The 23,520-nt window shown below is 51.8% G+C and overlaps 1 protein-coding gene across 2 annotated transcripts in view; it reads left to right on the top strand.

The window, feature by feature from the left end:
* Positions 1-902: 902 nt before the first annotated feature.
* Positions 903-23,520, top strand: part of SLC38A10 (solute carrier family 38 member 10) — a 38,894-nt gene continuing 16,276 nt past the window's right edge. The window contains exons 1-10 of one of the 2 annotated variants that reach the window (XM_082326857.1): positions 903-1,166; positions 2,394-2,511; positions 5,996-6,041; positions 8,018-8,111; positions 9,312-9,455; positions 11,211-11,335; positions 14,645-14,747; positions 15,571-15,753; positions 17,689-17,800; positions 17,991-18,097. In XM_082326857.1, the coding sequence (XP_082182983.1) occupies positions 1,062-1,166; positions 2,394-2,511; positions 5,996-6,041; positions 8,018-8,111; positions 9,312-9,455; positions 11,211-11,335; positions 14,645-14,747; positions 15,571-15,753; positions 17,689-17,800; positions 17,991-18,097 (1,137 nt within the window). In that variant the 5' untranslated portion in view covers positions 903-1,061. Of the gene's footprint in view, positions 1,167-2,393; positions 2,512-5,995; positions 6,042-7,701; positions 7,863-8,017; positions 8,112-9,311; positions 9,456-11,210; positions 11,336-14,644; positions 14,748-15,570; positions 15,754-17,688; positions 17,801-17,990; positions 18,098-23,520 lie in introns of those variants that run through there. The other variant, XM_082326858.1, reaches the window with a different exon arrangement.

Genomic DNA, 23,520 nt, shown 5'->3' with positions numbered 1-23,520 from the left:
CCTGGACGCTGGGTGAGCAGCTGCCGTGGCTGCGTGGGTGCCCGATGGAGGTTGGCACCCATGGCGTGCGGCCACAGCACGGGGCTCCGGGTGCAGCACCCACAGCTGGTTATCTGCTCACCACAAGGCCCCCGGGCAGAGGAACCTTGGGGTGCTCGGACTCCCCCGAGAACAGGCTGCTGGGGGGACCCCGCTGTGGACATACAGACCCACGGCCACGCTGGCATTGGGGACCACTCTGGTCAGGATGGGACCAGACCTGCTGCCCGTGTTGCATGTGCGCAGCTGGATGCATGTGCAGATGTGTGCCCAGGGCTCTGCACACCCGGGCAACAACCCACTGCCGTCAAGCTGCTGATCCTGTGGGATGCATGTGCACGTGTGTGCGTGTGTGCATGCATGTGCACGTGTGTGTGTGTGTGTGCGTGGGCATGCACCTGTGTGTACGTGCGTGTGTGCATGTGTATTCATTTCCATGCATTCATGGGCATGCGTCTGCATGTGTGTGCATGTGTGCATGTGCGTGTGTGCGCGTGCATGTGCGTGCATGCAATGTGCGTGCCTTTGCATTCATGCAGATGCACGGGTGGGCATGCATGTGCATGCCTCTGCATGCATGCCTCTGCATGTATGTGTACGTGCATGCGTGTGTGCGTGTGTGCACGTGTGTGCACGCCTGCCCGTGTGTGTGCCCGGCCCTGGGCCCCCCCAGTCAGGAGGACACCCCGGTTTCACTCCCGCTCCAGCTCCCCCAGGAGCAGCGGGCACGGTCCTCCAAGGTGGCAGGAGCAGCCCCGCTCGGCGCCGCTCTGCCCCTCACGCAGCTCGTTGCTCGGCCTCATCACTTCCCGGAAGCGCCAGCGGAGCAGCGGAACCCGGAAGTGCCGCTGTGGCCGGGGCCGGGGCCGGGACCGGCGGCGGGGGCGGCTCGGGGCGGGTCCGGTCCCGCCATGGCGGGCACGGGCGGCTGAGGAGTCAGCCCGGGGGGAGGGCGGCGGGCTGCGAACCGGGCCCCCCGCCGCGGGGACTCCCCCGCCGCGGGGACGCCCCCGCCGCGGGCCATGGCGGCGGCGGCAGCGGCGGGCTCCAACTGGGGCCTGATCATGAACGTGGTGAACAGCATCGTGGGGGTGAGCGTCCTCACCGTCCCCTTCTGCTTCCGGCAGGTGAGCGCTCCCCCGGGCCGCCCTCCCGCCGCCGGTTCCCCCCCGTCCCCGGTGCTGGGGACGCTTCTCCCGGGGCGGCGGGGCCGGCCGAGGCTCCGGGCTCGGGTACCCGCGGGTCTCACCGAACCGGGCGGGCGGGTAGGGGGTGTCCTGCCGGTGTCGCCGTGGCACTGGGGCCGGTGAGAGGCGGCGGGACCCGTCGGTGGTTCCCCCCCACCCCGGTGCGGGGCCGTACTCTGTCAGCCCGGAGCCCCGGCAGGCTCCTGGGCGCGGTGTCCGCCCGAAGACGCGGCTGCGTGGCTTCGGGCGAGGGGCAGGGGAGGGCGGTCGGAGGCCACGTCTGCACGTTTGGCCCTGGTCCTGGTTCAGAGGGTGGTTTGGGGTTTTGGGGTGATTGGTAGGGGACGGTCAGCGAAGGATGTGGTAAAGATGGAGATTGGACGTCTCTTGTACCAAACTACACGTTTTTCTTTGTTGTGAGGTCTCTGAGTATTCATTTCTGCCTGCCTTGTGAGTAGAAGGGAAAAAAATTGAAGAATTTATCCTTAGAATAAACGCACGTCAGCTCGGAGGTGTTTGCAAAGCAGCTGTCGAGCCCTCGTGCCGAGCTGTGCAGGAGCTGCCGCCATCCCCAGATTTAAACACAGCAGAAAAAGGGGCAGCGGGGATTGAGATCTGGCATCACTCATGCCTGTTTAAAATCACCTGCTTAAAAAGTGTCTGGTGATTAACATCCCCCGCTGCAAACACGTGAACCAGCAAGGCAGGACAGCGCTGATAGTGAACTTGGTAATTAGTTTATGCTATCAAATAGTTCTTATTTAATAAGTTTACAACAGAGTTTGTACCTTGGGATCAGGAGTGGTCGGTCTTTGCTCTATGCGAACCTGTGGAGAGTGCTGGGGGGGTGAACGAGGGGAGCTGTGGAAGTTCTCCACCAATGGCTCCCAGTTCACTCTTTGGTGCTTAAACTGGTGCAGCTGGAAGCTGTGGGAAAGAGGTGGCTGCTCCATGCTGTCCTCGGGCTGCGGGGAGAGTAAAATTGAGCTCGTACGTCACGTTTCTCCTGGCTGCTCTGAAGCTGAGGGAACTCCCTTAACAGGCAAAAGCGTGGCTGGAAATATGTGAGGGAGCCTGAAGGTGATAAGGGAGGGCAATAAGGCTGCGCGGAATGACTGACTTTCCATCTCGCGCTTGTCTCTTCCCCCCCTTCTTCTCCCGTTTCAGTGCGGCATTGTCCTGGGAGCTCTGCTGCTGATTTTCTGTTCTTGGATGACTCATCAATCCTGCATGTTCCTGGTGAAATCGGCCAATCTCAGCAAGCGCAGGACCTACCCCGGCCTCGGTGAGAATTTTCAGCTCTAGGGCTTGGAGCTTTTTTTAACTGCAGTTTTACTTTGACCTCTTAATTTACAGCTTTCATACCGATATTGTTGGAATAGCAAATGGTTTCTTGATGTAGTTTTCAATTTGCGTTGTTTTCCTCTGTCAGTCTCTCCCCCCTGCCCCATGTCCCCAGGGGAACGCGAGGGTTTAATTCTGCTCCTGATGGTGAAGTTAATAGGCGCAGAATTGTTTTGACTCTGCGGGGCGGGGGAGGAGATGCAGCGCTGACTGATCAAAACCCAAGTTTTTCGGGAGCTGGCGTAGCGGGTGTCTGGTGTAAATTATTGGTCTCGGCACGAAAGCCGCGAGCTTCCCCACCCAGTGTGCTGCCGAGGACATCGGGTTCTGCCAGCGGAGAGCCTGGCATGGAGCTCGGGCTGCCTGGATCCGAGCTGTGTGCGCGTTTATGGCAGAGCAGAGAGGAAACAGCGCGCAAGGTTCCAAGCGGCCAAGAAAATAAAAACATCTGCAAGATTCATGTGTGGGTTTTTGGCAGAGCCTGCCTACCCTCTTCCTCGGAGCTCGTCGCCTCTACGCTGGCGCCAGGGTTGGCCTCTGCTTGTGACCTCTCTTCTGCTTCTGACCTGCTTGGGGGGCAGGAGGAGGTGGTCGGGTTCCAGTCCTCTCCGTTGGCATGTGAAATGACGGGAAAAGTCATCTTTTACTCCATTTCCCTTATTTCTTTGGGGGAGGAGAGAGTTGGCTGGCATTGCCGTTGGTAAAAGAGCTAAAGAAACGCGTGGCTCGCTTGCTGGCCGTGTTGTTGACAGATGGGTTTCCTCCATCTTCGGAGTGCCCAAGATGCTGCTGCTGGGCTGCGCGTCTTGGCTTCTACCAAGTTATATCTGCTAGAAATGGAAAAGGTGAAGTTCTGCGGTCTCAGAGGTTGTTCCTGTGAGGCTGGAGGGAAGGGGGAGCCCCCAGGTAGCGTCCGACTCATCCCCGCCGCTCCCAGCCCAGCTGCCTGGGTTGTCTCTCCCTGCCCCCTTACAACACATCTTTGTGTGCTGCTTCCCCGAAGTACAGAGAGTCCCCTCCACCTTGGAGCGTCTCCCAGGAAAAAGGGATCCTCTGCACTTTGTGAAGCCAAGGGGCTCGAATACACAGAGGGCCAGTAATGCTTCTAAACTTCCTGGCACGCAAACGCTGGCGCTGAAAGAAATGCCTCTGCCCTGGGAGAGGTGCCACCGGGAGGGACGGCCCGGAGAGGAAAGGCAGCGCTCCTATAATGCATCCTAATGCATCAAGGTTGAGCAGCTCCACACAGACAGCCTTTGTCACCGTGGGCTTGTGCCCTGGTACATCTGCGAGAGATCCTGGCAGCCCCTGCAGCTGATTCCGTGGGAGGCTTTGGCAGTGCTGAAAGATGTAAGAAAGTTTTGCAAATTAACTTCAGTCAGCCAGTCCCTTCCGGAGGAACATTGAGAGCGATCGTTACAGCTACAAAAGAGCCAGGGTTCTAACAGGCTGATATCTAGCCCAGGCGTCTTCGCTCGGCAGCGCTCTATGCCTGAAGGGATTGTGTATTAAAAATATTTCACTCTTCACCGCTGTTCTCCTGCACTGTGTGGAAGGGAAGGGCCTCAGGCAGATGTGTGGACAAGAAGGGAAGCGGGATGCAGTTCCCAGACAGACTTTAACCGGGAGATGAGTTAATGCCTCCCCTTACAGCCGCTGAAAGCAGCCTGGTTCTTTGCAGACTACCTGTGCTGGGCACGCTGCACCCCTGGGAGGCAGCTCTGCTCCGCTCCCTGTGGAGAAAGGTGCTGAAACATGGGTTGCCTGTTCTAGTGACCACACCTGGTTTAAAAGGGCTTCCATAATTACTGAGCAGATTCAGCTCTGCCCAGCTTGTTAGGCATCTAGAGATCCCATTCTGAAGATGCTCGACTGTACAATTTATTTTACAGTCATCATCTCCTTCCTTCTTGAGAAGATAAAGGATGCAATTTTTCCAGTGTCCCCAGATGGGGACATCTGGCATAATGTTTGAAGGCTGGTTCTCATTAGAACATCACTTCAGAACAGCCGAGGAGACTGATTGTTTCTCAGCATCTCTGGCCTAGGCTATCGCCGGCAGCTGTAGCCGTTCTCCGGAGGCACCTACCTTTCTGTGCGATGTGAAAAAGGAGCTCGTGGGAGCAGCGCAGCAGCAGCTGCCCTTCTGGAGCTCGGCTCATTAATGATCCGGTCTCCAGGAGGGATGTTTTCCTCCTGCTGGTTCCTCTCTCCCTCATCCCTGGCCCTTTGGCTGTGTGACTGAACCCCCCCAAGGGCTGTTGCCTTTTCCCCTTATTGTCGCGAGTTCCCAGACGAGGTGAGAGCTGGAGGCCGAAGTGGTGCGGCCGCTCTTCGCGCTCGGGCAGCACGCCTGGTGGTGGCTGTTCCACCCGGTCTGTCACCGAGCCATCCGCTATTTTCGGTGCTACCCCACATAACAGCTCTGGTTTATTTTTCTGCTGCGGGTCTCCTGCCATGCTTTTTTCTCATTCTGTGGGAGAACATATTGTTTCCTTAATTTTTAGCTCAAGCAGAGTCCAAAGAAATCAGAGTTTGTAAGTTAATATTTAAAATAGCAGAAGATGCTTCCAGAAGCGGATAAAGTTTGTTTTCTGGCGGCCTCCAGGAATGTGCGCTGTACCTTGAGAGAAGACAAAGGGGAGTCCAGGGTGGTGGTTTTCGTGTTGGACCTCTGCATTTAAAGACTGACGGAATCGGGCAATGTGGTCTGTGCTTGGAACCAGAGGTCTTAATTCCCATTCTACCCAGTAAGATCTAAAAATACAAGTGGAGTTTTCTTGGCATTTTCTTTTTAAGAAAAAACACAATGATTTAAAGACTACTGATCATTTTCTGCTACAAGCTACAACCCAAGTATGGGAGGGGGAAAAAAAAGAGTCTCTTGGCAGCAGCCCTTTGGTGTGGGTTGTGAGTACTGGGTATTCTGGGTATGGGATTGAACGTTCTGGGCACCATCTCAGATATCCCATCCAGCAATGTCAGGCGGTTCAGTTACAGTGGGAAGATAAAAATAAAAATGAGAGTTTGATTGAAATTTTGCACTGCAGTAACTTTTTGCCACACAGCATCTTTTACATGCATAATTTCTCTTCCGCGCTGACTTTCTTTTAATGGTTGCCATGTGTGACTGCTACTTCACACCACTTTTTTTTTTTTTTAAATAGAAAAAAAAAAAACCAACCCTGCTTTCTATCTTTTCCTCATCTTTGTTCCTATCTTATGTGGTTTTCAGTTTGCGGAGGGCATGTCTGAAAAAGAAAGTGGGAGGGCGGGCAAGGGAAACAGCCCCGAAACACAACACCGGTGGGTTCCTGCTGCTCTGCCCTTTGTCACTGTTGTTGTTTAACATTGAACTCACACGTGTGCCATGTTCTGGACCTTTCTTTGACTAACTATAACTTTTTGTTTTTCATTTATGCCAGCATTTCATGCCTATGGAAAAGCAGGAAAAATGTTGGTGGAAACAAGGTAATCTGCTACTTATTTAAAGTTTGAATAGTTTGGTTTTCTTTAATGAAAAATACTGCTCTGTAGCCTCTTGTGGCCTTGCTGCGCTCTCGTTTCTTACCCTCCTGCTCTCTCTGGTCCCAGAAGTCTCCCTTGCCACCTAGGATTTGCACAAGAGTGTAAGTGAGATCCCCTAAGGACAGCTTGCAGGTGTCGCCTTCAGCATGTCCCACCCGTTCCTGAGTGGAGACAGGAGCGCTTTCCAGATAGCGGGAGCACAGAAGTCAGGGAATGAACTCACCTCCCGCTCTGCTGCGTGTGCTATGAAATCATGGGCACGTCACTCATGGATGTTTTCCAGGGGTGAAATCCCTGCCAAGATTGCCGTGAGTTAGTGGGAGGGAGAGCGTTCAGTACCTCGGATCCACCCTTTAGCTGCTCTGGTCCTGCCCGCTCCTCATAGCGGGCGCTGCTTTTCCTCTGCGAGATGCCAGGCGTTAGGAGATGCCTTGTGGGGGAAATCCTGTCTCCATTTCAGGACAGACTCTGGTTCCTCAGATGACCCCCATCCAAGTAGAAGCTCGCCCGCAGGTCTCGTTCAGCAGTCGTGATGGGCGAGGGGACGTCGTTACACCACTGCTTTTTTCCAGCAGAGATTCTTTGGTGGAGGCGTCTTGAGCCCAGGCCAGTCAGTGGTGCTGGATCCTTCCGTCTTCCCAGCTGCAAACTGCTGCAGAACACTAAAAATACACAGAATATTTCTCAGATGTTACTTGTCCGTGCAAGCAATTGCTGTAATTGCCACAGGGATGTTATATAATTGGAACTGGGAGGGAAAGTGGTCCATGCAATCGTGAATGGGAGGAGAAGCAGTTCATAAGAAAATCTTTTCATTAAAGCGTGGTCCGTTTTGTGGAAAGAAGTTTGAGAGCCGATTTGGTATCGAGACTTTCATGGTAGGCCCCTGCTGCAGGGCGTGGGGCTGAGAGAACCTCTTACTGATTCTTTTAAACGTTTTTCTGAGAAATAAAGGAGTTTTTGCCATCTCCAAGGTTTGTTTTTTCTGTGGCTCCAAGCAGCAGTTAAACCCATGTGCAGATTGTTACCAGAACGGCATCTCTAGCCAAGCTGTTAGGTACGAATGCGAGGTGGATAGAGGTTCTCTGGTTTTTATTTTACTGGGGTTGAATGCAGAGCTGGTGGCCTGCCCTTCGCAAGCCTGAGGATAAAAGCATGATCCTTCCCTCCAGCACCAGTAGCGATGCCCAGCCTGCTCATACGGCTGTGAGAGGGAGCTCGTAGCCCACTGGATCCCTGTAGACAGAAAACCTACCTTATTACTGGTTGCCAAATGTGGGTTTCAGTGTGGGTTCAGCAAGATCTGGGGCTTATCTCCACCATGAAAGGCCAGAAAGTTGTGTTCAAGAGTGGATGTACGCTGAAGCAAGGCATGCTGAGGCTGCTCTCCCTCTGAACGTGAGCGAGTGGCTGCGCAAGATTTTAAGTCACTTTAAATGTACCCTTTTAGCTGTTTCTGTTTAACTCTTCTGGATGTTCCTTGGTAAACAGCGGGTGCAGTAGCATCCTAAGCAACCTCCAGCTGTTGCGATTGTGTGCAGGGTGTAGCCCGTGAGACCTTGTCGATGCTAAACCTTTGTCTTATACCGCAGCCACTGGTGAAGGATTATGTAGGATGCCTCTTGCTCCCCGCGTATGAACTGTAGCCCTGCTCCACGCAGGGCACGTGGCTGTGTTCTCACTGCTCACGTGTCGTCGGTGGGGGCCCCGTCACCGCGGGCTCGGTTACGGCAGTCCCAGGCGGCGTCTCCAGGTGTCTCTAAGGTAGCCTTAGCATTAACAAAGCCTTGTCCTCTCACGAGGGCTGTGCAGAGTACAAATCTGCTGGGAATGTGGCTGCTGAAACACACCTGCCCAGGAGCAGGATTCCAGGGTTCCTGCTCCGGCCTCCTAACCCCTGTATTTTGTTCTTTTTGCAGCATGATTGGGCTGATGCTGGGGACTTGCATTGCTTTCTACGTTGTCATTGGTGATTTGGGGTCCAACTTCTTTGCCCGGCTGCTTGGATTTCAGGTAAATAAATCCTCGCAGGATCACATCCACAGTGCAGACAGCGATCCCAATTCTTGCATCGAGCCGTGTGTGCCTTAAATACAGCAAAGAGCACCCTGCCTTAGTAGTGTGCTCAGCAGCCCACGAGGCGTTGTGGGGTCATCTCGTGGTGAGCTTTAATGGCATGCCTTGTGCCCAGAGCATTTAGCTCTACGAAGTCCTGGAAGCCCAGATATATGGCGAACAATCAGATGTATAAAACCTCCAATACGGCACTTCCAACAAAGGAATTCTTTTTAACTTGGTTTCTATTCTGGAGCAGATTCCTGGAGGAGATGATGCTTCCTGTCTTAATTCCTGCCCCTAATGGGTAGTGACAGACAGTTCCTCTGTCTGAGCTCTCACCCCCTTGCAGCTCTCTAGTTCAAGAGGGATTTTTGTCCCGTCCCTTGCTGTTTTGGCGGCTGAAGTTACTGCACGCCTGCCTTCTCTTTAAGATAAAATAAGCTGTGTGATGAGCCCGGTGGTGGCGAGAGGTGCTCCTCGTGGGCAGGAGGCTCTTGCTGCTCTTCCTGGAGAGCTGTGAGCAGCAGCACTCGGAGCCGACGTGAGGGCCGTGCGGGGAAGCAAAATGGACATGTGGAAGGATTTTTGGCAGGGCTGTTATCTGCTCCGCCTGATGCTGCTAAGCTCCGATTAAGGGACTGTGAAGTTAAAAAGATGCGTTGTGGCTGCAGCCAAATTAGGTATTAAATATCTCCTAGCATTTCAGAGTGTTCTGCTATAATAAATACCAATACAAGGTTTTGATTAATTTTCTGGATCAGAATTTTCAAGACTTCAATCTCTTGTTTCCCAAGTAAGTTTAGTTTTTATTTAATTGCATGGAAATACTTAAATAGCTTGTGCTGGAATAGCATTTAAACAACATCCCCCCCCCCCCAATACTTCCACTTCAGGATGGACCTGTCACGCACTGTGTAGAGCAACAGTGGCACCCAGTGACTGTATAAGCTAATCACAGAGCTAGCCAAAGAAATGCCAAGCTTTCAGCATCAAATCTTTAAATATGTACAGAAGCAGAATTTCACATTTGAAATCGATCCTGGCTTTGCATTGTTTCTTACTCGGGAAAAATTAACCACATCGGGGTTTGCTAATTTGGTGGGATGTTTTGCGTATCCTCCGTGCTCCAGTTCTTTATGCAGGTCCCTTTTCCAGGTGTCGGGCAGTTTCCGGATAGTCCTGCTCTTTGCAGTCTCCCTGTGCATTGTGCTTCCATTGAGCCTCCAGAGGAACATGATGGCCTCCATACAGTCATTCAGTGCCATGGCTCTCATCTTTTACACGGTGTTCATGTTCGTGGTGAGTATTGACGCTGGGAATGCTGTTTTCCTATTGTTTTAATCCAGATGTTCCCGCTGGGACAGCCTGCAGGTGCAGGCCTCGAGTTTAAAATGTCCTTCCTGATAATTAGTGCTGCTTGTGCCGGGTATAACGAGGGATCTGGGTGCCCGTGCTCTTGAGCTGGTGGAGGTGGGGAGATACAGACTGTAGAAACCGGCCAGTGGGTCTGCAAGCTATTACAAATGCTAGGCAGTGTGGTAGCACAAATAATGATAAATCACAAATCGAGTTGTGGTTTATTCTGCTCGTTGGTGTCTTATAATTTAGGGCTCTGAACTTTAAATGAAAGGATGGAAGATGTGGGGAAGAGTGCCTGGAAGCAGAAGGACTTTCATCATGCGTTAGTGTTTTGCCTTGGAAACCTCAATGCTTCTAATCTTATATTAATAGGGGGAAGGCAGTTCTTGTTAAGAACTCAAGCATGTACTTTGCATGCTTTTTTGCAGCTGATGGTTAATGTCTTTCAGGCTGCAAGTAGTTTTATTTGTTACACACCAGCACTTCTATTTTTGAGCATTGAAAGCTTCGTAAAGTCTTAAGTCTGGTACCTGGCGTATACTTGTTCTTAGATATTTCTAGAAAAGTTTTTTCTTTACTGAGGTGAATGGATTCTTGACCATTTAGATTAAGTAGGGTAAGCTGAGAGTTACCTAAAGCTGGCCCTGTTTGGCTTGGCCAGGCCCCGTCGTATAGCACCATTTACTGAGAGGTGGAGACTTTCACTTGCTTTTTAATGATTTCACGTTTCACCTCATGGATGCTCATGTGGTTTGCTCGTGGAGCCCCAGCTGTGTCTCCCAAATTTCAGGACTGGAAGAGCTGAAACAAAAGGAAGAAAAGGGAGGTGTGGAAATTCTTTCCACTTAACTTTTTTCAGTAGGTTGTGCTGGGTCATGCTTCTGAGCTTGCCTCTGTAAGGAGGCTGGAAAGTGTAAGTGTTTTACAGAACTGCCGTGTTCCGGGAGCTGTGCCTTTAAGAAAACCACAACATTTCATGAGAGTTGGCTGCACTAAAACATAATCTCTGGGGATTAGAAAACCCCCATTCAGGCGATATTATAAACAGGCATTCAGACATATTTACCTTCTGTTTCCTGTGCAACCCAATGCCTGCCAGTTCCCCTGTCAATGGCAAAAGAGCTCCCCTGGCCTCGGCTGGGTGCCTTGCTCCCCCTGTTTTCGTGAAGTTTATCCTTGTCTTTGGTGAACTGGTGTTGTTAAATGGCTCTGGAGTAGCAGTGTGCAGGTGGGGTCCTGTTTTAGGAGCCTTTGTCTCTCTCCATTGAACAGGATTCCCCAAGGCAAATGTCGCTTCCCGTTTGGATTTAAAAACGTGTTTAAAAAAGTGCAAAAGAAATTGCTGGGAACAATAATTCTCCCAGTTCGATGTGTCCGTGGAAATTGTTCCACCCTGGTGTGTGCTATGATGGCTGATGGCATCAAACAAGGGGGGAATGTCATAGGTCTTTTAAAATACACCCCAGGATCCTTGGTGGCAAGGGGCCTATGGAGGTTGCTGGGAGCATTAATAAAATGTGTGGGTGGGGTGGGGAGCTGGGGAATTCGACTAATAAAGATCGGGCTGTGGTAGGCAGCGTAAGCTGTTCCTTGCAGAGCTGCCACACGCTGCCTTTTATCCCAGCACCGGCATTACTGCTGCCATGAAGTTGTTTTGGGTTGGATCGTAACCCCTTTTCTTTCTCTTGGCTACAGATTGTGCTGTCGTCCTTCAAGCACGGCCTCTTCAGCGGGCAGTGGCTGCAGCGAGTTAGTTACACTCGTTGGGAGGGCATTTTTCGCTGCATCCCCATCTTTGGCATGTCTTTTGCCTGTCAGTCGTAAGTACCTGCCATTCCCACTTCTGGCAGTTGTGGTGCGCAATGAGTTTTTGTGAGGGCAGAGGGTCATGAGGATCTGCAAGGGAGAGATACCATCTGGTTTCCTATTTTATTTTAATCAAAATATTTTACAGCCCACTGAAGTACAGCATCTCATTCGGTTGTGACCCTTTTGCTACCTGGATGGGGGAGGGAGTTATATTTCACTTGGGAGTTATTGTACTTGAGCAACACAAGATCATTTGGGCCAAACAGATCCTCCGTGTAATAAACATTGCTTCTGGTACAGCTGCAGAAGTGATGAATTTCCCCCGTTTCTTGAAGGGAATGATTTAGTGCCAGGAAAGGGAGCGGGGCTGTGTCGCCTAATGGCCGTAGGGCCCCCTGCAGGGTAGTGTACACTCGCGGCTGCTCTTTGCTTCCCCCAGTTTCTTCGAGAATACTCAGAAGATCGCACAGTCGTTGACTTTGGAGAGTTGTTCGCGCGTTTCCCGTTACCTGCTTTTAATGAGGGTTTCCATTGGCACGTGAAAAGACGTGATGGCAGACCAGGCTATCTTCACATTTCTAGCAGCATTACCTTCTGCACCAAAATGGCAAGTGAGCAATACGTGCCTGGCCAGAATAGTAACAGACTTTAAATAGAAGTGTAAATCCAAATGTGGACACGGAAAAGACCATCCTCATTTGGAAGGCTGGCAGAGTCGGGCTTTCCCCCCTGTAGTTCTAGCAAATGGGTAGCATGCCAACAGTAAATGAATGTGACAGATAAAATTTGTTCAGACTGCTGTGTTTACACCCACACGCAAGATCAAATCATCATTTTCCACTTATCGGCTCTCTTGGCAGCTCGGTTCCTACCCGAACGTGCTCCAGTCTTGCTGTTTAATGTTTCCTTTACAATTGGCGAAGGGAATTGTAGTCTTTTACAGCTTTACATTGTTAACATTTTAGAGGTTTTAAATTCCATTTTTTTTTTCTTATGGTAGCCACGCAGTACCCAGCACAATTTTTCTGGGAGTTGGAAATGCAGGGAAATCATTTGGTCGGGACCAGTGTGCACGTACCTAAATATAGGCTCCATTACAGCACTTACGTGGCAAGCCAAACCTAAAGCTATGCGTTTTTTCCAAGCATCAGGGCAATACGCTGTCCCCAGGCCAGCCAATCTTTATAAGCATGTTATTCTCAGCTAGGTAGGCTTAAGTTTGCTAACCTCTGAATCACCTTTTTAAAAAATAAATAATTCTAACATAAAGCAGAACTCCTTTTCCTTCAGCACATAAATGCAGCATACAGTAAGGACAAATAAGTGCACTATTATTCAAGCTTGAAAAACTTGACCCTGCTTTACTTCTGAGTTCAATACCCTTCGCTCTTTAAAAGCTATCCTGTTGTTGCTGAAGTTGCAAAGTAGGTCACTCCTCTACAGTTATGTAGCGTGGAAATTTGCTGTGGAGCTGGGAGTGCGAGGACTCCAGGGTTACCTCTGCTGCAGCCTCCTTGCGAGACCTTGGTCAAATCACCGAACCCTCTAATTAAGGAGGAGTCAGTAGAGCTTTCCAGGAGAAAACTTCTAATTTCTGGCGATGGCTCTTCTGGTGCAGATGGATGCAAAAATGCTGGAATCACAGGGATAATAAAAGTCAGGATGTTGGTCATTGCCTCTGTGAGCATCAGTTCTCTGCAGGCTGAGTTAGTACCATGCTCAGAGAGCCTGGACAAGGTGGTCCCTACAGTGAAGGTGAAGAACAGATACTCCGAGGTAGCTCTGGCCATCTCTGAAGCAAGGCTGCTTTCTCTGAGGCTGCTCTTAATGCTTGTGCTGACTTGCCTGCTCTCTGCTCAGGAGGAACCATCTGCTTGTGCCCTCTTTGAGGTGCAGCGTAACAGATAATGCGGGGAAGGATCCCTGATCCTTCACTGGCCTTCAGTGCAGTTATTTTGCTTAAAAATAAACCCTGGGCTTGTCAGGACGTGCTGCCTGTTTTACGCTTCTTGTCCTCTTGCTGTGCCTTGAGAGGTGGCGATGGTCAGGAGGGCCCAGCAGTGTGTTGTTGCGTGGTTTGAGGGACACTGTGCTGGTCCTCCAAACCCAAGTTGACCAAACAGGTGCCGTTAGGTGATCGCAGGAGGCCTGGGTGCAGCTGGACTTTGCATGGCACTTTTCCCCGTGTCACTGCTGTTGCTCCTGCGCTGAGACGAGCCTGTCCTGGCTGTGCCATCCACGCACTGCAGAGTCTCTCTGCTTCCCTCCTTTCTTCTCCTTGCTGGGCCTGGATGTTTGGCTGGCCCCCTTCCCCTCGTGGGGCTGAAGTCTGGGACGTAGTCGGTTAATCTAGCAGGGCAGGGAGGAATCCGAAATGGAGAGACTCCTGGGGAAGCTGCTCTCCTCGCTCCCTGCTGGTAAACGGCTGTCATGGTGCGGCATTCACAGACCCCGTGCGTCTCACGGGTTCCCGCGAGCCGACGTGCTCAGCTTCCTTTGTGTGGAACTGTTTGACGTTAAGGGATTAAGGGTTAAGGATTTTTCTGCTTGGCCTCGGCTTGACACACTTTCTGTTAATGGCTTTGTGCCCACTGGAGCTGGGGATATCCCCTCCCCATCTAACTGGATGCTCCCCCCGCTTCTCGTGAGAGTTACTTCAGTAACATGAAGCCAGGATGTAGCCACTTGAATTAAAGTAACAAGAGGTTAATGAGTTGCTAAAATATGCACCTGATGTCAAAAAGTACGTTCCACATGCTTTCCAGGTCTGTAAATACCCCAAATCCCGCGTAATTGGCGCTCCCAGCTTTCTATGAACTGAGCTCTAGCAGCAGTGCTGAAATATGGCAGGCGCTGCATTTAGTTTTGTTTGTTTAACTTTTCTTTCAGACAGTGGGATGCTCTAACCTTCTTCCTGCTTTTACTCTGTAAACACTGCGTTGCTTTAATTATCAGCACAGAGAGCTCCAAGAACAATAATCTCCAATGCGCTGCCTGGCCTGGTGCCACTGGTGTTTCACTGGAACAAACGGTCATTCATTTTGCAACACTTTTGAACCAAAATGTTTACATCACACGTTTAGCTCCACGTGGTGGGGTGGGGAGAGCAGGAATATTTTTGCAACACTTAAAGTTATGAGTGTTCTGAAATCTCTTGGCATTAGCAATATAAATTCTGGAATAGCAGCGAGTGTTTATGCTCCATAGGGGGAAGGTGTCAGGGATTCTTTGCTGCTGGGCTGAGGCAGGGAACGTGCTGGAGTTGGGTTTTTCTCTCTCTCTGCAGAAGGTTTCCTTAAATTATTTACCCTTTTCTACAGTCAGGTCTTGCCTACCTATGATAGCTTGGATGAGCCGTCTGTTAAAATCATGAGCTCCATATTTGCTTCTTCCCTAAACGTGGTCACCACCTTTTACATTACGGTAAGAAACTTCCCCTTCTCTTTCCTTGCCAGAAGTCATGCTCTGGAGGGGCAGCAGGGATGATGATTTATTTTCAGTTGGGGCTGTTTTCTGCTTATCTGTATTTATTCTGAAAGATAAGTCATTTTGCTGAAAGGAAAATTAGATGGGAGGTGATGAACCAAACGGTGCAGGAGGCATTTGGAGAGCCCAAATTTTCAGAGTGGCACATTTCCTTGGGCGGAGGCAGAGTGGAGACCCAGCTCTTCCATGTGCATCAGCCTGCTGTCTGCCTTCCAGGGCCCAGCCTGGAGCTGGAGATGTCCCCCAGAGTTTAGGAGAGCTTCTTTTAGCCTGTTGCCATTGGAAAGACGTGAAGGAAGTTATGCCTCATAAAGCACCAGTTAATAAAACCGAGTTAATAATTCCTGAGAAGAGCCTGCCCTTGTGAGCTAGGCTGCTGCGGGGAATCGTTACGGCCCCTCCTTCATCGGAGGAGGCCCGTCCATGGGCCTGGCAGCAAGCAGGGCATCACTGCTCTGTCACGGGCAGCGGCAGCGTTCCCTCGCTGCAAAGTCCTCTGTGAAAGCCCTCTGTATTTAGTGAGAAACTTGCCTCTGCTTTTAGGAAGGTCCCACAATTTGTTAACCACCCGTTCCAACTTCTGGGGGTGCCGCAGCTGGGGCTGCTGGCGGGTTGCCCGTGGAGGTGGCCCCACATTCCCTCCTTGGCTGGCTGGTCCAAACTCATGGGAGGTCGCTGACCTCCACCCTTTTGTAAAGAGCAGATATGAATGTGCTTTGGAGTCAAACCCCATCCGCTCACCTCCCCTCCTGCCGGACAGGTGGGCTTCTTTGGCTACGTGAGTTACACTGAAGCCATTGCTGGCAACGTCCTAATGAACTTCCCTTCCAACCTTGTGACGGAGATGATTCGAGTGGGATTCATGATGTCGGTAGCTGTGGGGTTTCCGATGATGATTCTCCCGTGCAGACAGGCGCTGAACACCCTTCTCTTTGAGCAGCAGGTAAGATCCTCTTGTGTGGCCAGGAGCAGCTGGCTGCCTTGGTGTGCGCTTTTGAAACGTGCTTTTTGAAGGGCTACTGTGACTCTTTGGCTTCTGCTGCTGGCTGCCAACCTGGGCTATGAACGTGCCTTGGTTCTGTGAGACTGTTGACAACTGCATATTTCTGACTTGGGGTAGGTCCTCACTGTCCAGAGGGACAAACCCTCAACTGACAGTGAAATCCTAAGGGCCTGGTGTGTGGTAACAGTGCAGCAGGAGGCCCGTGGCAGCCTGTAAATCCTGCCCTGCAGATTAATCTCTCATACTTTGAGGTTCTTGTCCTCTCTGCAGAGGAATTTCGTGGGCAGAAGTGCTGGAGTTGCGAGCCTGAAGCCCGCTATTGCTCTGCTGCGCCCCAAGTCCCGTGGCTGCTACTTCCCTGCTCCGCTGGGGCTTTCGGCTCTCGCGCAGAAGTGTTACACAGTTCAGAGCCGAGGTGGTTCTCCCCCTCGGAAAGGGAGAAATGTGCTTTTGGAAACAGAGGAGCCTCCTTATTTCCTGCTCCTCCAGCTGGCATCCTTTTGCTGGCCAACTCGATCTTGCTTTGCATTTAGCTCAAGCTTCTGTTCCTGGCCTCGGAGCCCAGCCCGGCCTCATTTCTTCTTGCTTCTGTATTTGCCTGCTCATTTCTGCTCTTTTATTATTATTCTCACCCTTGCACTTTGGTCAGTAGCCCCCTGAGCAGCCTTCTCCCCTCGGGGTTCAGATGTCCCCTTCCTCCAGTGCCTCCCCTGGCAGTTTGGTGCCGGTCTGGTGCAGAAGCATGCGGTGGAATACAGCCCTCTCCCACACGTTCACCTTTCCCAGGGTCAGATCTTCAGACAGCCTTTGTGACTATAGTTGGTCTGTCTGATTTAGACTGTAAGTCCCTTGTGGCAGTAGCGTGTTCTCCTCTGTGTATTGTACGGCACTAAGCATGCCGATGGTATTCAGTAAATAACAGTAAGAGATTGTGGGAATGTTCTGAAGCCTTTGTGTATCTGCATAAATAGAAACCTCTTAGGGCAGGAAATAAAACTTGAGCAATTTATAGCTCTAAATCCTGCCACTTCTGCCTGTGAGAAGCCCCCGGCTCTTTTCTCACGTTAGGAAGGCCTGAGGATGGGGGAAGACGATCAGTGAAAGCTAGTGGGTGCAAACAAGTAAGCACTGGAAGTGTTTGGGAAGGCCTTGGTTCTCGCCTGGGCTCTGCTTGTTGCTTTTTGGGCTCTGAACCTGTCACTTTGCTTTCCTCTCCCATCTGCGCAGCCAGGAGAGCGGGGACCCACTGGTTCTCCAGGGCATGTGGGTTCGCTGGGTCCTCTGCTTCCCGCACCTCCTGCTTGGAGGGTGGGGATGGGATGGGAAACGGAGGCCATCTCTGGAGGACACCCTCCAGTATCAGCAGCTTCTCAGCAGCACCGATCATCCTCTCTGCTGTCCAGCCGGGGTGTCTTCCGTCAAGTCGGAGGAGCTGGTACGCGTGTTGTAACGCGGTGGGAATAGCCCTGCTCCCAGCAGTGTTAGGGGATGCCTTGCCATAGCAAAACCAGAGCTCTTCTCCCTGTGACTGTTCTCCCTCCTGCCTTCTCAGCTGTGCCTCTTTCTCATGCCCTTGGCCTTGGGGCTGCTCACTGAGGCTGGGCGGCTGCAGCACTGGCCCAGGGACGGGGATACAGCTGTACGGTTCACATTTGGGGCAGGATGGAAACAGCAGCTTTGGCTCCGTGCCCCCCGTCACTCTTGTTTTGAAGGTTCAAATGCAGTTGCATATTAAAACTGCTCAACCAGTAACTCCCCCCTAACTGCCCCAGTGGAGACCATAGCATGGAGGTGACGAAGCTGCTGGGGTAATTGCTTAGGGACTGCGTGGGTGTGATGTGGGGGCTAAACTCATTCTCCCCCTTTCTCTTCCAGCAAAAAGATGGCACCTTCGCTGCTGGGGGTTATATGCCCCCGCTTCGGTTCAAAGCCCTGACGCTCGCTGTTGTGTTTGGAACCATGGTAGGAGGCATCATGATCCCGAACGGTGAGTGAGGAGTTGGGGGGGTTGCTTGGCTGTTTTCTCTGGGCTCTTTTATTTGCTTTTCTGGGCGGGATGGCCAGGCCCGCTGGGCTCACGCCCCAGCCTGCCCGGGGGCTCAGACAGCCGCCACGTGCTGCTGCTCTGGCTGTCCTGGAAGGGGATTTTGATGACTTCTCTTCTTCTTCTTTGCCAGTGGAAACAGTCCTCGGCCTGACAGGTGCTACCATGGGAAGCCTCATTTGTTTTATCTGCCCGGCTCTTATTTACAAGAAGATCCACAAGAATGCACTTTGTTCACAGGTCAGTGCTGATGCTACTTGACATCCCCCTAAGCCCTCTGCAGAGCCTGGGAACAAAGTTAATTTGGCTGCAGCAGAGAAACTGCTCAGCACCTCCTCCAGCCTCCCCCTCCAGTCTGCCCAGTACAGTTGGGAGCCGTTCTGGTCGGCTGCTCAGAGCAGCATTGCTTATGGGCATGCAGACAGCAGCAGAGGAGGTGCTGGCCCAGTGCATGGCCTGGCCCATGCTGGAACACCAGCTCTTTTTGTCCCTCCAGCAGCAAGTGAAGCATTCATTTGGTGCATAAAATGCTGCTTCCAGTCCACCTTCTGGTGGGCTTCAGGTTCTGTATCTGCAGAATAGGAAATCCAGGCAGCCTATAAAACCTTAACGGGCCTTACATCCCAACCTGCCTGGGCTGGGTAAAATAAACAGGGTTTCTCAGCGATGCGGTTCTTGCTGCTGACCCTCAGCTTTCTGGTTTCAACCAAAATAATAATAAAAAGGAACACACACGTAGAGGTGTTGCTTCAGGAATTGATTTTTAAAAAATTGGGGTCGTTCAGAGGCTGTTAGAAGTTTAGCTTTTCCCTTTGCTCCAGTTTGAATTGGTCTCCTCCGGGACTGAAGCAAAGTGGCTCTTTGCTGGGCTTGATCTCTCTGATTCTGCAAATACTGTGCTTTTGTGGGGCTGAAATTAACATGTTTTGGTTTTTTCTAACAATAACTTAATCCACTGCCTTTTATCAGGCCTCTGCCCCAGCATTACCAGTCACGACAGTGCTGGGCTGGGAATTTCAGCAAACTGCAGAGTCAGCAGGGGGAGAGCACGACATTTTTGTGGGTCCTACAGAACTAATGGCTTTTTCTGTGTTTAATGACTTGTGGGTTTGCAAATGTACATGAAGTTTTTAAGCAGGGTGTATTTTTTTTTCTTTCCCCATGCTTTCCCTAACACAAGGAAATAGTCCAACTTTCCAGCTTTCACTCTGAATTCTGACACTTTGGTCCTAACTTCTTTGACTGAAACCCCAAGCAGGAGTTTGAATGCCAGCCTGGATTTTTCAGGGAAACAAAGAGCACTTTCAAGAATTGCTTTCTATTCCGCCTGAGCCAGAACGTTTCTCTGCAGTGCCTTGAAACTGCGCTTAGGATGTGCTGAGCTCTTAGACTGGCTGCCCAGAGGCGACTGTCAGCTGCCCGGGTTGAACACTGGGCCCTCACAATGCTTGACCTGAAACGCTGGTCACAAGGCTGGTGAAGATGTTTGTCCTGCAGAAATCCCCACAAAGGAATAAGGGCTTATCTAAAGCATCAGCCCCCAGGTTACCCTGGCATTTCAAGGGGCTGGTAGCAAGCTGTCCAGCCTTCTCTTGAATGATCCATCGCCTGTCAAGTTTGCATACTTGCTTTGACCGATGCTCTGAAGTGCTGCAGCAAGGGCACACCTGCCTTCAGAAACGCGCTAGGCTGCAGAGCACCTCCCCACCTCCACTCTGGAGCCAAATTCTGGGCCCACCCTCTCCTCGTTCCTCCAGGTCTTCTGCAAAGACTCATTTATTCTTTCCCTGAAGCTCCGTCTTTGGTCTCCTCCTTCATTCCTGCTTTCTTTGATCAGGCGCTCCACTCCATCAAAATATGCTCCTGTGAAAAGTGGCAGTCAAGGGGGAGAAGGAGCCAGCCCTGGGCATAGCTGTCCCTCCCCGCTTTTCCCTGTCTAAACAATGTATGTGTATGTTCTCCCTCCCACCATCGTCTTTAGCTTTCTTCCAAAGCAGCAGACCTTCTCAACGCCAGCTCTTATGCTTGCCTGAATTATCTCGATTCTTGCGGTGCTGCTGCTGAGACGTGGCTGCTTTTATTGGGCCACCTCTGGCACCCAGCAAAGTCCCGTGTCAGGCAGCGTATGAGGCTGGCGAGGTAGGAATTTTAGATTTACTGAGCTGGGAAGACTGTGCAAGCTGAGGCAACAGGGAAGTTGCATTAAAAGTGGTGAAGAGGGTTCCAGGGGAGGAATATGGACACTCCCAGATGTTTGCTGGCCAGCAAAAAGCATGGGCAGCTTCTGCCAGCGAGTTGTTAATTATCGCAGCCGCTGGTCGGCCGGCTTGGGGGTGGCTTGGTTGAAAGGCTTGCTGTGTTGGAAGGACGATCAGGTAACAGAGCAGTTAAAAAGCTTGAAGTCAGGCATGCAGAGCTGTGAATGAACTGGGGAGAATGTTCCCTTTCTTGTGGTTAAGCATCAAGTGTGTTCCTATAAAGGTGTGGGTCTGTGTCCTGCTGCCCTCCGGGAGCCTTGAGCGGGGGGGACAGAGCGAGGTTTGGCAGAGTGCTGCTGAAGGTCGCGTTAAGGTCTGTAAACAGAGTGTTTAACTTCTAACAGGAAGGTGTTGGCTTCCCAGTGTTGACACAAGCCTGTCCGAGAGGCCCCTCCTAGGGAGGCCGGGGTTGCTGTTGTCCCAGTTGGGGAAGAGGAGCTGTGGAGAGGCTGCTCGGGGTCAGGAAATAACCCCTCGGTCTCGCTTCTGTGCGGATGGAAAAGAAATTCCCCTCTGCCCTCCCCTGGTAGCGCAGCAGCCAAAACACCTTCACCGTAGGCGTTTTCGGTCAGTACAGCCCTTCAAACACAGCATCTCTGTCGTAGCGCAGCAGAGGAACCCGGCAGTGACCGGGGCTCTGCATTCCTTCGCCGTGACTCTGTCCCTCCAAACACTCGGTGTCCAAAACAGCACAGTTTGGAGGATGTCGTCACTCCGCACAAATGCAGTTTTTTTTGCTTCCCGCTGATGGCTCAGGCGTGGTTAGAGGAGATGGTCTGAGCTAATGACACTTCTGTACAAAGTTCGAGTTATCTTCTGGGAGGAAGGACGGCCGAGGGAAAGCGACCAGCAGAGGAAATGGCCACATAAACTTCCTCTCCTGAATTCCCGTCCGTGCTCGGAGCGCTCCTCTCGGGAGACAGGCCCTTGCCTTGCTGACCTGCCTGTTGGAGGAGGCTGCAGCCGGAGGGGTTTGCACCTCCTCTTGCCATGTCCACGTTGAGAGGTGCTTCGGGAGTAGGGTCTCTGCTCTCAGCGAACCCTTTCCTGTGGGACCAGGCACTGGCTTATAACTGCTCTGCAGTGTTGCCCCTCTCCTTGCTCCAGGTTCTCGGCTCTTCAGCTGGACGCTTTGGGGATCGGTGGCTCCTCTGCCTGTGTTTGGTTCCTCAAGCCATCAGGTCCTTGCACCCCACGTTCCTCTTCCTTCAATTGCCAGATTAGCCCTGGTGGTCCCATGAGTACAAACTGCCTGGTTTTCCATGTCATAAGTATCTCTGTGGAATTAAGCCAAATTGTGGACCTCTTTATTCTGGTCTTCAGCTGCTGACGGGGTAGGTGAGGAGGAGGTGTGCTGACGGGGGGGAGCTGAAGGTGAGGGACGGCTGCTGGTTCCTGGACAGCCCAGCCTGTCTTTGACTGCCACGTGTGCCCGTACCCGCTGCACTGGGAAGCTCACAGATGATCTCCAAATGTTAAACATCCAAAGGGGTTTGAATCTAAGGCATTCAAGCTCGTGGTTCCCCACTAAGATAAGAAATAACAAAAATCCTTCTAAAACATTTAGTGTTTTCAGCCGTTTCCTACAGTCCCCTTCTCTCCCACGTTGCTCCTAGTTCCTGTGGCACCAGAATAGATCCTCTTTGTGGAAACGCTCTTCCTCTCCGCTGTTGTTTCTGGAAGACGCCAGAACAGCCTTCCAGTCGCAAAGTGCCTTTCTGCCGGGGCTGTGGATTGTGTGAGGGGAGGAAGTGGACGAGCCCCAAGCCGAGGGCAGCAGCGGCAGGGACCTGCTGACTCTGCTTTTGGCCCGAGCAGGATGGCAGGATATCTGCTCTTTGTGCACCCCCACAGCAAGGCAGCGAGCAGATTTTACTTCTGTTTCCTTTGCAGCGTCTCTAAGGTCTGGCCTCTGCTCCCTGGCCACGCTGCTCGTCCCTTGTCCAGAGCTGCTTCACGTCCCGCCAGCCTTTTCCTTCTGAAGGCGTCTGTCTGTCTGCAGGGGTGTGCTGAGAACGGGGTCTCCTGGGCCCGAGGCTCTGACCGCCCTGGCCCACATTTCTGGGCGATCTCCCTCAGCACAAGGAAGGAGAGGAAAACGCTAGCCTCTCCTCCTTCCCCTGGGGGTGCCAACGTTGTAGCTTCTCCTTTCAATTTCACTTCTCCCCTTTATTTTCAGTTTTCTCCCTCCGGCAGCTCCCAGTTGTAGCAGTGGTCCCCTGTAGCCATTCCTGTTTTTTTCTCACACTGAGTAGCATCCTTTTGTTGTGCTTTTTGTGAATTGGCGTGTAAACGCTGCAGGGTAAGGGTTCTGGGGCAAGAGGATGAGTCCTGCAGGACGTGGTCCTCTGGTCAGCTGGTGTCACAGCCCAAGCCAGAATCACCGGTGCTCTGGGTCTTGCACCTCTCTGCAAAGGGGCCAGGCAGCTTGTGTGGTTCCTACTGGACAGCAACAAGATCGTGTACCAAAGCAGCTCTTTCCCTTTGCAGATTGAGACTTTTTTTACGATTGCCTCGTGAAGCGTGCATAGCGCGTTGTTCTTGTTAGACATGTGGTGGAAAAAGCAGCGTCCTCTCCCCAGCAGCCTGCAGTCAGCACGCACGCAGCAGGAGTGGGGATGGAAACTGGCAAAAAGCAGAGGAGAATCATAGAATCACTAAGGCTGGCAAGGACCTCTGAGATCAAGTCCAACCGTTAACCTAACTGCCAGGTCCACCTCTAAACCATGTCCCTAAGCACCACATCCACACGTTTTTTGAACACTTCCAGGGACTGTGATTGCACCGCTTCCCTGGACAGTCTGTTCCAATGCCTGACCACTCTCTCCATGAAGAAATTTTTCCTAATATCTAATCTAAATCTCCCCTGGCACAACTTGAGGCCGTTTCCTCTCGTCCTGTTGCTTGCTACCGGGCAGAAGAGACCGACCCCCACCTGGCTACAGCCTCCTTTCAGGTAGTCATAGAGAGCGATGAGGGCTCCCCTCAGCCTCCTCTTCTCCAAACTAAACAACCCCAGCTCCCTCAGCCACTCCTCATAAGACTCGTGAGAACCAGCAGCGTGCTGCCTGCAAGCTCCGAGTGTCGCGCAGGGCGGCCACAGAGTGCAAAGAAAAGATGCAGTCTGCAGCGCTGTCTTGGATCTTTTGCTGCCCTATGCAGAGCTGCAGAAATAAGCCAAATCCCGGGTGTTTAGGGAGCAGAATGTATTTCAAAAGAAAAAGAGGGGGGGAATTCCTGCATCAGAAATACCAATTTTCTGCAACATCAGCTCCCCAGCATTGTAGAGGTGTTTTCTGTTTTGCGTATGGTGGTTCCTGTTGCTTCCGTGGTCTGTTGTGAAAAGGAGTTTGCAGGGAGACCCGAGTTTCTAGCAGAGGCTGCTGCTTCTTTGCCTGCTTCCTT

The sequence above is a fragment of the Platalea leucorodia genome, assembly GCF_965183815.1.
Source record: "Platalea leucorodia genome assembly, chromosome: 14".
NCBI classification, from domain to species: domain Eukaryota; kingdom Metazoa; phylum Chordata; class Aves; order Pelecaniformes; family Threskiornithidae; genus Platalea; species Platalea leucorodia.
The sequence above is the reverse complement of the archived record's forward strand: the minus strand, read 5'-3'. Positions and strand labels throughout refer to the sequence as shown.